We start from the raw sequence: 12,352 nt of genomic DNA on the forward strand, positions 1-12,352 counted from the left end.
GGATAGAAAAATATTCAGGATTGAGAGTCCTCAGTAGTTGATACCTTTTAATGGCTAACTGAAAAGATGGTAACACATTGCAAGCTTTCGAGACTACTCAGGTCTCTTCTTCAGGCTAGACTAATCCAAAATCTGAAGTCACATATTTATGCACAATACAGCACAGAAAAAATGCAATAGATAAGACAAGTGACGTGAAGCAGAACTATCAATATGGGAGAGGGAGAAACATAAATATAAACATTGGACCAGTTTATAGATAAGGAGTCCGGATGTTTTATGGTCCTCTGATTGGGGTCTAGTTCTGTGTTGCCCCGCAAGGTTTTAAAAGGAAATTCCTTAATTGATGTAAAAAGACATAAATCCATGCGACACATTCATTCCTGCACTGAGAGTGTCAAAGTTCGTCATAAATTTGTACTCCCAAACTCGTAAAACCTGGTGATTATGGAGCTGGTACATCTCTCTGTAAATGCTTGAAGTCTCCTGAGCAAGTGGTCGCTCTACGGGAACGTGCCCCCTGGAGGCCCCTATGTGCGCTGCCTGGACTCCGCTCCTCCAGCACAGCAGAGTCCTGCATACACTGAGGCCCCTGATCATGTGACCCCTGACTCCTCCCCTCCTGTGACCTCATCCCAGGTCCTGTGCGCACAGAACAGCCATATATGTGGAGTGCGGCTCTGCAGGTGGAGGTAGGTGCTGGAGATTCCCCATTACTGGGCACAGGATGCAGTTACCCCTCCATTACTGGGCATAGGGGGCAGTAACCCCTCCATTACTGGGCGAGGGCAGGGGGCAGTAACCCCTCTATTACTAGGCGGGGGCAGTAACCTCTTCATTACTGAGGTGATGTTGGGGGTCTCTGCTCCAGGAGACATACTTTCCCCCGTTCCCAGTGGTGTAGACGCAGACCTGGCGGTTGGGATAGTACAGACACATATCGCGCACTCTGTGCCCCTCCGTCCCCCTGAGAATAGTGACCGGGGTAATATATAGCGTGACGTCACTTCTGACCCTCAGTCGTGTATGTTCCAATCTACAACACAAGAAGCCGATCCCGGATCAGACGATTCCCCACATGTGACCATCACTGAGACAATCTCACACCGCTCTCTGCACCTACAGCCACATCGCGGCTTCTTGGGGGGGAAGGGTTAATCTATGACGTCCTCTGGGGCCCCGAGGTGGCGCTGTGGCCCTGTTCTGTCTTTCTCTATAAGGGTATGTGCACACACTGCGGAGCCGCAGCTGAATTAGGCCTTTTTCACATTTCCGTTTTTTGACGTCAGTGTAAATCCGTCAGAATGTGAAAAAACGGATCCGTTTCCGTTGTGGCACAAACGGAGGCCACCAGATCCGTTTTTTTTTTTTTTTGACGGATCCGCATTATCAGCTAGTGGTGGAAATTTAAAGGAACACGACTCTGGAGAGAGAGAGAGATTTCAGGACGGTATTTCAGGGTTAAAATGTTTCACGGAGCAAATCTTCCGGGCATGCGCACTTAAAAATAGCGGACAAGCCAAAACAATGTCCGCCTGGGAACCGCTACATTTTTCACGCATCCGTCAAAAAACGGATGCAACGGACGACCATCAGTCAAAATCCGCCGCTAATGCAAGTCAATGGGGAAAAAAATGGATCCGCCAAAAAAAATGGCGGATCCGTTTTTTTTGGAAATCGGCAGATATTGACTGATGGCAACAAACGGAAATGTGAAACAGGCCTTAGCTGCGTTGTACGGTACCATTATATCCTATCCAATCCGCAGAAAGAATTGACATGTCATTCTTTTCTGCAGATTCCCATCTCCTCCATTGTAGAGATGATAAACCGCAGATCTTTTGACCTGCGGAGTTTGCAAAATCCACAGAGTGTGCACATAGCCTTAAGGTGACTGGAAGGGATGAAACAAGACCCAAAATCTCCCTCTGACACAGCAGGACAGTCCTGATATGGGGGAGGCGCCCCATCTGTCACTCTGTGATGCAGGGTCGGACTGGCCATCTGGCAAATGCCAGAAGGGCCTGTCTGGTCATGGGCTGGCTTGTCTTCTACAGAATCTTCTCCTCCTCCATCACTCATTCCAGCAGGCCACAGGTATCATTAGAAATATTTTTAGAAATATTTTTTTTTTTTTTGTTAAATTTTCAATCTTTTTAATTTATCAACAATCTCTCATTTCTCCAACAAAATTTTCAACATTTTTTAGAGACCACATCATGGTTGAAGTGACTTTGAGTCATACAATTTTAAAAACTGCACCACCCCCCCCAAAGCGCTCAAAACCACATTCAAGATGTTTAGTAACCATTTGTCTGCGTCATGAGAATTAAAGCATTGTGGAAGGAAAATATTAACATTTCAATTTTTCCAAACAAAATGTTCATTTAGCCCCAAATTTTTGAATTTTGACAAGAGTAACTGGAGAAAATGAACCATACAAATTGTTGTGTAATTTCTCAGGGTACGTCTCCATATGTGGAGGAAAACTACTGTTTGGGTGCACAGCAGGGATCGGAAGTGAAAGTTGGCTGGAATAGATAGCTAATGCAATGTCATGTTTGCAGAACCTCTGTTTTGCCTACACTGTGGAAATCCCCATAAAGTGACACCATTTAGGAAACTACAACCCTCAAGGAATTTATCTAGAGGTGTAGTGAGCACCTTGATCCCACTGGTGTTTCATAAAATTTTCTAACTTCGAGCCATGAAAGTGAAAAAATACATTTTTCCCACAAACGTGTTCCTTTTGCCCCAAATTTTTCAATTTCATAAGATTAACAGGAGTCTTCTGATATTCCAAATGTGGTGGAAAACTATTTGGGCACATGACAGGGCTTGGAAGGAAAGACGCACCAATTGAATTCTGGATGGCAATGTTGGTTGGAATAGGTTACAGATGCCATGTCACATTTGAAGAGCCCCTGACATGCCAAAACAGAAGAAACCCCCACAAGTGACCCCAATTTGGAAGGTACACTTCTTGAGGAATTAATTTAGGGGTGAGTAGTTTTAACCCTCAGGCAATTCACAGGATTATATAACATTGGACTGAGTCAGTGAAAAATTACAATTTTTGTCACCAAAATGTTACTTTGGCCTCAAGTTTCCAATTTTCAAACAGCATAGTAGAAGAAAATGGACCACAAAATATGTTGCACAATTTCTCCTGAGTATGCCAATATCTCATAAGTGGTCAAAAACTACTTTTGAGGGAGGGGCGTGCCCAGCATCCGATGAGGAAAGACACAGGATTGAGAGCTCCTCAAAGGAAAACCAATTACTCACGAGTTTTATGTAACTATTGCCTGATTTCTGTTCACCTCCTGCCAGACTTGTGGCATGGGAGGCCGGGGGAGCAGACCCCTGCATTGTGGGAGAGGAGTGGTGGCAGTGGAGCCGGTGCTGGAGGTCTGACCTGCGGATGCCCTGCTGACAAAGGCATCCATTAGGAGCCTGGGAGCAGCGTGAGAGAAGGCAGGGACCTGGCGGGACAAAGCTGAGCTTACCCTGGAGCCTGCTCCCGGGGACCATCGCTTACTGCTTGGGACGGTGGAGTGGAGGTAAGAAGATATCCTCCCCGCTCTCCCACTCGAGTCACGCTTCACTGCATATATCGTTTAACTCCATACTCTCCCTGCTGAGCCCTGTGCTGGCAGACTGCTGTTTGGGAGCTGCTGTGGAGTTGGGCACTAAGAGAAGAGAGCTGTGGTGGAACGGGGGGGGGGGGAGCCGATATACAATGGCCTCCGCCATTATCCCCTAGTACAGAGGACTTTTCCCGCTGAGAGCTTCGGCCGCCATTTTGGAGAACAGTGGATATAAAAAGGTAATAAATGCGCTAAGCAGCTTCCGTCCGGTTGTAGCTTGGTGACGTCACATCCAGACAGAAGCTGCCTTTGGCGGTAGCACTGTGCCTCTTCTGCCCCCCCGCACACTCCCCGACACCATATACCTTACACACACCTTCCTCACCATGCCGGCGTCACCACACACCTCTTGCCATGTTAACCCTCAACACACACTCCTCAACACACACACCTCCTCAACACACACTCCTCTCACCTTTCACCATCTCCACTCACGTCCTCCCCCTCTTTCACTCCACATACGACCCTTTCTCTCACTCCGTCTCTCATACTCACGCCGTCATCGCCGCTGCTCCACGATCGCCATCGGCACAATCCCCCGACATCATCTTCTGCCGGCGCCATCCTGGATCCAGACGTTGTCCACGCTGGCAACATGTTCTTGCGGCGACGCCATCTTGGATCGGCGAAATCCCGCGATACTCAAGATGGCGTCGGCAAAATCTCTTGGATCCCACGGAATTTCGTCATTTACCTCACGCTGACTTGCTGTGCGGACGTGTTGCCTTGCTCCTCTGCCTGTTCACTGCCGGTGTCTAATTACAGGGCCAATTTGCCTCTACCACTTCATAACTACTGCTGGGCAATTACAGGGCCAATTTGCCGCTACCACTTCATAACTACTGCTGGGCAATTACAGGGCCAATTTGCCGCTACCACTTCATAACTACTGCTGGGCAATTACAGGGCCAATTTGCCTCTACTACTTCATAACTACTGCTGGGCAATTACAGGGCCAATTTACCACTTCATAACTACTGCTGGGCAATTACAGGGCCAATTTGCCGCTACCACTTCATAACTACTGCTGGGCAATTACAGGGCCAATTTGCCTCTTCCACTTCATAACTACTGCTGGGCAATTACAGGGCCAATTTACCACTTCATAACTACTGCTGGGCAATTACAGGGCCAATTTGCCGCTACCACTTCATAACTACTGCTGGGCAATTACAGAGCCAATTTGCCTCTACTACTTCATAACTACTGCTGGGCAATTACACGGCCAATTTGCCTCTACCACTTCATAACTACTGCTGGGCAATTACAGGGCCAATTTGCCGCTACCACTTCATAACTACTGCTGGGCAATTACAGGGCCAATTTGCCGCTACCACTTCATAACTACTGCTGGGCAATTACAGGGCCAATTTGCCGCTACCACTTCATAACTACTGCTGGGCAATTACAGGGCCAATTTGCCTCTACTACTTCATAACTACTGCTGGGCAATTACAGGGCCAATTTGCCTCTACTACTTCATAACTACTGCTGGGCAATTACAGGGCCAATTTACCACTTCATAACTACTGCTGGGCAATTACAGGGCCAATTTGCCGCTACCACTTCATAACTACTGCTGGGCAATTACAGGGCCAATTTGCCTCTACTACTTCATAACTACTGCTGGGCAATTACAGGGCCAATTTGCCTCTACCACTTCATAACTACTGCTGGGCAATTACAGGGCCAATTTGCCTCTACTACTTCATAACTACTGCTGGGCAATTACAGGGCCAATTTGCCTCTACCACTTCATAACTACTGCTGGGCAATTACAGGGCCAATTTGCCGCTACCACTTCATAGCTACTGCTGGGCAATTACAGGGCCAATTTGCCTCTACCACTTCATAACTACTGCTGGGCAATTACAGGGCCAATTTGCCGCTACCACTTCATAACTACTGCTGGGCAATTACAGGGCCAATTTGCCGCTACCACTTCATAGCTACTGCTGGGCAATTACAGGGCCAATTTGCCGCTACCACTTCATAACTACTGCTGGGCAATTACAGGGCCAATTTTGCCTCGATTAGGAGGACACCAGTTTCTTCAAATGTTAAGCATAACTAAAGGAGGACCCCTGTTTAAGTCTTCTGCATAATTACACCAGTTAATAAGTCATTTATCTCACGCCATTTATATGCCCTGTTTTGCTGTACCCCACTTCTATAAGAAGACTATAAGTACTATAAGTATCTGTTTACACTACGGGCCGGGTTTTTGTGAACAGCTAAAGAGATAGGTGGGATGGCTGTTCACCACATCTCCTTCTCAAGGTGTGCTGCTCACAGTGCCGCACAACACATGGTCAACGCTACATCACTATCCTCCCGATGCGATAGCATCGGGCCTTAATCTAGTAAAAAGGTATATTTACCTGCCTCAACTGGAACTGAAAGTTATGAAGGCACACTTACCAGCATACTAAAGTTTCTTTTGCCTTTAAATCTCTTGACATCAATCTCCAACAATTGTCAGCCTTTATTTATATCTCATTTGGACCTCAGGGTGAATATTATATGATTATACACAGAAATCTCTGGTTAGCTTGTCAATACAGAGACTTGAGTGAGACCTAGTGTTGGAACTTGGAATAATACTCTGATCTATTTTTCTTCATTAATCATATTCCCCTTTGGTTATGTTTTTGGAGCGGAGTGCACGGCCCTAACGCATTTTCAAATATATAGACGCTCTACTTGAGAGGGGCTTGCTGATGGAGGACCGATTCTAATGGAGTGACTACGCCACCTCCCCATGCCTTTCTAAAATAACAGCAGCTGAAACAAACACCTATGGGCAAATACAGACGGGCTATTGAACTCAATGCAGATTCAATTCAGGGGGCCACTCGAAAAGACATGAAGCGTTACCTAAACCCAACCCCCCAGGCCAGAAATACAAGATCATCTTTATCACAATATACATCTCGAGATAGTTCCACTTCCAGAGAGTCAATTACCTCACACAGCTCTCCTGTAACAACGTTTGATGAACAGGACGGAGATAATGCAGCCAATGAAGAAATGAGTATTGCCGAATTAAGCAAGTTTATAAAGGCACTTCCCACTAAAAACGACCTTGAAGGGTTCGCGTACAGATTAGAAAATGCTTATAAACAAGAAATCCACAATTTACAGAAGGAATTTACCACACGAATCGAGGATGTGGAGAAAACACGGGAAGATATTTCCCAAGAATTACAGGCACATAGGGATATCATAATTGACCACACTCTCAGGATGGAGGAACTCTCATCGGGTCGGGAGGACTTAGAAAACCGCAATAGACGTAACTACATACGTATCCACGGCCTACCAGTGTCTATTGGCCCTGCCGAATTGGATCGCACAGCTCAGAGGATCTTCCTGGACATGCTTGATGACAAAGATGGTGGACCTATTGAGTTTGACACGATCCACAGGTCACTCGGACCTAAATCTACCTCAGATACGCGTCCTAGAGACGTAATCTGTAGAGTTCACTATTACAGAATCAAGGAGGCCATAATGACAGCTTCCAGGAAAAAGGGTTCCATCAGATACGAAGATCAACAAATCCTAATTTTGTCAGACCTGTCAAGGCGCCTTGAAGCCGTTGTTAGCAGAACTCAAGGAAAGAGACATTCCATGTAGATGGGGCTATCCCTTTCAATTAACGGCCTTCAAAGGAGGCAAAACAGCTTCTTTTCGACGGATTGGTGACCTGACAAATTTTCTGGGTGCGTTTGAACTCCCCATGATAGATCTCCCGGAGTGGCCTGTGGGCCCAACACTTCCAGGAGCACCACCCAGATGGCTAAAGGTTCAGCAGTCCAAAAAGAGAAGCAGCAGAGGAGATTCCTCTAATCCGACTTGAGGACTTCTCCCGGTATTGTCATGTCCTGGGTTGCGACAAGCCTGAATACAATTGGAGTGTTCCCCAAATAGAAACACTGTCTGGATAAGAATATGTATACACTCTCGTGGATATTTATACAAGTTTCTGTTTTGCTTTGATTTGACATATCTGTTTGAATGTTTTTGATATATGCAGATGTTCAGCTATAACTGAATGCTTTTTCTAGATTTGTTAGGCTGGGGAGGGAGTCTCGGGTCTTTTCTGGGCTTCCTCTCTCCTGGCGGGATATCTGGGTAGTGTTCTACCAGAACCAGCATCAGTGATGCATAAAAATTGGAGTGTTTACTCCCATGTGACTCTTCAGGTATTCCTTACTTTTCCCTCTTTTCTTATCCCGTACTCTCTTCACTCTAAATCCTTCACTTTTTACCTCTTGTTCCCTTTCCAACCTCTTACGTTACCCAATCTCTATATAGGTGTCATGGCCCCTCCCTCGAGCGGATATCTAATAATTGGAGACGTACGATTCCCATCAGATTATGGATAAAATTAAGTTTTGCTCCTTTAATGTTAAGGGGCTGAACATACCCGGGAAAAGGAGACAGGTCCTGACCACAAATAATAGGCAAAAGGTCTCGGTTTTAATGCTTCAGGAGACCCACTTTAAAACTGGTGCTATACCACAATGCGTTTCAAAACATTACCCCAAATGGTACCATAGTTCTAACCCATATTCTAAGTCTAAAGGAGTCTCAATAGCCTTTCATAAAACTTTCATGCCTGAGGTTCTAGACTCTGTAATAGACACGGAAGGCAGATATATCTTCTTGTTAATATCATGCGCAACCCGCAAACTGGTTATAGCTAACGTATATTTCCCTAACCAAGGACAGAGGAAATTTGGAGCAGAATGCAAGAGACGCCTTGAGGACTTCGTTGGCTCCTCTCCTGTGATATTAGGGGGGGACTTTAACATCCCCATGAACCCCGCGGTGGAAGTTTCCTCAGGTAGGACATCTTACCCCTTTTATCCTCTGTTAATCAAATTAAGAAATAGATGTGCAGCATGAGATTGGACATTTGGAGGGTCCTCCACCCTGACACTAGAGACTATAGTTTCTTCTCACAAACTCACAACATTTACAGTAGAATAAATTATTTTTTTATATCACACAACTTGCTAGATCTTCCGGAGGAGGCGGATGTGGGGTCGATACTATGGTCAGATCATGCCCCAATATTTTTTTCCATCATATTACACTCAAATGCAAAATCGGGGTTCTTATGGCGCCTGAATGAGAATTTACTTCAAGACGCCTTGTGCAAATCAAAGGTGGAACGATCAATATCTAATTTTATAATTGATCATGGTGAATATCCCACATCCCCTCCTATCAAGTGGGAAGCTTTAAAAAGTGTTGTGAGGGGGGTATTTATCTCACATGGTGCTCGACTGAAAAAAGAGAGAATCGCGGAGTTATCAGATCAAATTTACAAACTAGAAAATAAACATAAACGTGATCTAGACCCCGCTACATTTGCACATCTCTCTATCGCCAGACATAATATGTTGGCTTTACTGGACCAGAAATCACGATGCTTTAGGGAACGGCTCAGGAACCGTTTCTATCAAGTTGGAAATAAAAGCGACAAGTTACTGGCCAGAGCTATACACCCGCATGACTTAAACACTTATTTACCCTTTATCAAAACAAGGGGGGGAAGGAAGGTACACAGTACCGGGGATATTCTTGTGGGCTTCAGTGACTATTATAAAACTTTAAATAATATAGCTGGTCACTATAGGGATCTACCAGTACAGTAACTTCACAATAAAATTAACATGTACTTACAACAAAATAGTGTCCTCCCATATCGGAGGACAAACTGACAGACTTAGAAAAAGATTTCACATTGGAGGAGGTGTCTGAAACAAAGAACTAAATCAGGGAAAGAGTCCTGGCCCGGATGGGTATACAGCTGGTTTTTATAAGTCATTCTCTGACTCGTTGAGCCCAATGCTACTCGCAATGTGTAATTCTATTTCCTCGGGAGGATCCTTTCCTTCCCAGGCTTTGACCGCTCACATCACGGTCTTACCTAAGCCAGGCAAAGACCCTTCTTACTGTAACAATTACCGGCCAATATCCTTAATAAATCTAGATATTAAAATTTACGCAAAAATTATCGCAAAAAGATTGGGATCCCTTCTTCCGAAAATGATAAATCAAGATCAGGTGGGCTTTGTTCCAGGGCGGGAGGCGAGAGACAATACCATCCGGACTATATCATTGATAGATAGGGCGGAGAGGGAGGGGGACCCCATGTGTATCCTGTCGATTGATGCTGAGAAAGCCTTCGACCGGGTACAATGGGATTTCATGTTTCAAGCTCTATAAGGAATTGGCTTGAAAGGAGTAATGCTCCAGAGGATCTCAGCTTTGTATACATGTCCTAGCGCACGAGTTAAGGTGAATGGTGCTCTCTCAGACGCATTCCCCATTAGGAACGGTACGAGGCAGGGATGTCCACTCTCCCCCCTTCTATATATATTAACAATGGAGTACCTTGCCACCGCAATACGAAATAACCCCTCAATCAAAGGAGTTAAATTGAGGTCAGAAGAACACAAATTGGCACTTTTCGCGGATGATGTTCTCTTGTATGTCACCTCCCCCACAATAAGCTTACCAAACATTATTTCAGAGCTACGTGAATTTGGCCTATTAAGTAATTTTAAAATTAACTCACATAAATCTGAGATTCTGAATATATCATTACAACCCTCCGTGATGGAAAAGTTGTGCACCTCCTTCCCCTTTAAATGGCATTCTGACTCCATCACCTATTTGGGAATCAAAATAACACCCAGAGTGTCCAGGCTATATGACACCAATTTCAAGCCTGCCTTACATAAAGCAGAATCGGACCTAGAAAAATGGCACAAACTCCCGTTATCATTGTTTGGTAGAGCCAATGTAATTAAAATGGACTTATTGCCACGCCTTCTTTATTATTTTCAAACGATCCCCATATATTTACCTTCCTCCTTTTTTTCCCGCCTTAAAAAAGTGATTTCCCGGTTCGTGTGGTCCCATACACGGGCTTGAATATCATACCACCTATTAAGTTGTCCTAAAAGAATGGGTGGAGTTGGCCTACCGGACTTTCTAACTTATAGCCGTGCATCATTGGGAACTTGTAATCTAGATTTATATCATAGCAGGGTTAAGGGGGTTTTACACTAAGCAATATCGCTAGCAATATCGCTAAAACGTCACTGGTTTTGTGACGTTATAGCGATATTGCTAGTGATATCGCTATGTGTGATACTTACCAGCGACCGGCTCCCCCGCTGCTCATCGCTGATCGCGCGAGAATGTCCGGCTCCATTTCTCGTCGTCTGCTTCCTGCTGTGACGTCCAGCGACGCGTGGAGGCGGGCGGGAGGACGCAGGATCGCTGTGTGTGAAAGGTGAGTATCGTGCGCTGCGTCGCTGCTGCAACGCTGTGAGATCTTTCTGTATGAAAGCTCACTAGCGATCATTTAGCGATGCACCAGCGATCCTGACCGGGTCGGATCGCTCGTCGGATCGCTGGTGTATCGCTAAATGTAAAAGGGCCTATAGTAAGAAATGGGTCAATTTGGAAAGTGATCTTAATGGTAGTGATCCTCAAATTATACTGTGGGCCAGGGGGGGAAGGGGGGAGCCACCTTGTCGTTCCTGACCAGGAACATGATCTTATTTACTAAACAGAGGCACAGGTCTCTTCAGACCTCAACATCTCCTGGGCCACTGACTCCTATTTATGATAACCCTAATTTCCCTGCTGGTTTTAACCCCTTCACCCCCAAGGGTGGTTTGCACGTTCATTACCGGGCCAATTTTTACAATTCTGACCACTGTACCTTTATGAGGTCATAACTCTGGAACGCTTCCATGGATCCCGGTGATTCTGACATTGTTTTCTCATGACATATTGTACTTCATGTTAGTGGTAAAATTTCATTCAAATAACTTGCGTTTATTTGTGAGAAAACAGAAATTTGGTGAAAATTTCGCAATTTTCCAACTTTGAATTTTTATGCCCTTAAATCACAGAGCTACGGCACACAAAAAACTTGATAACTAACATTTCCCACATGTCTACTTTACATCAGCACAATTTTGGAACCAAAATTTTTTTTTGTTAGGAAGTTATAAGGGTTAAAAGTTGACCAGCGATTTCTCATTTTTACAACACCATTTTATTTCAAAGTGGCTTCACATTTGAAGCCACTTTGAGGGGTCTATATGATAGAAAATACCCAAAAGTGACACCATTCTAAAAACTGCACCCCTTAAGGTGCTCAAAACCACATTCAAGAAGTTTATTAACCCTTTAGGTGCGTCACAGGAATTTTTTTCAATATTTAAAAAAAAATGAACATCTAACTTTTTTTCACAAAAAAAAATACTTCAGGTTCAATTTTTTTTATTTTACCAAGGGTAACAGGAGAAATTGGACTGCAAAAGTTATTGTGCAATTTGTCCTGAGTACGCTGATACCTGCTATGTGGGGGGGAACGACTGTTTCGGCGCATGGCAGAGCTCAGAATGGAAGGAGCGCCGTTTGACTTTTTCAATGCAAAATTGGCTGTAATTCAGATCGGACGCCATGTCACGTTTGGAGAGTCCCTGATGTACCTAAACAGTGGAAACCCCATACAAGTGACCCCATTTTGGAAACTAGACCCCCCCAAGGAACTTATCTAGATATGTGGTGAGAACTTTGAACCCACAAGGGCTTTACAGAAGTTTATAACGTACAGCGGTACAATTAAAAAAATCATATTTTTTCCACAAAAATGATCTTTT

The 12,352-nt window shown here is 44.7% G+C and overlaps 1 protein-coding gene across 2 annotated transcripts in view; it reads left to right on the top strand.

Moving 5' to 3' along the window:
* Positions 1-633: 633 nt before the first annotated feature.
* Positions 634-12,352, top strand: part of LOC141051088 (oocyte zinc finger protein XlCOF7.1-like) — a 61,862-nt gene continuing 50,143 nt past the window's right edge. The window contains exons 1-2 of one of the 2 annotated variants that reach the window (XM_073547954.1): positions 674-692; positions 8,383-8,502. Coding sequence is in view for 1 of the 2 variants with exons in the window: in XM_073547953.1 (XP_073404054.1) it covers positions 666-692 (27 nt within the window). In the remaining variant the exon portion in view is untranslated. Of the gene's footprint in view, positions 693-8,382; positions 8,503-12,352 lie in introns of both variants that reach the window. The other variant, XM_073547953.1, reaches the window with a different exon arrangement.

The sequence above is a fragment of the Dendrobates tinctorius genome, unplaced genomic scaffold (genome assembly GCF_039654945.1).
Source record: "Dendrobates tinctorius isolate UK_male_01 unplaced genomic scaffold, ASM3965494v1 ptg000155l, whole genome shotgun sequence".
Lineage (NCBI taxonomy): Eukaryota > Metazoa > Chordata > Amphibia > Anura > Dendrobatidae > Dendrobates > Dendrobates tinctorius.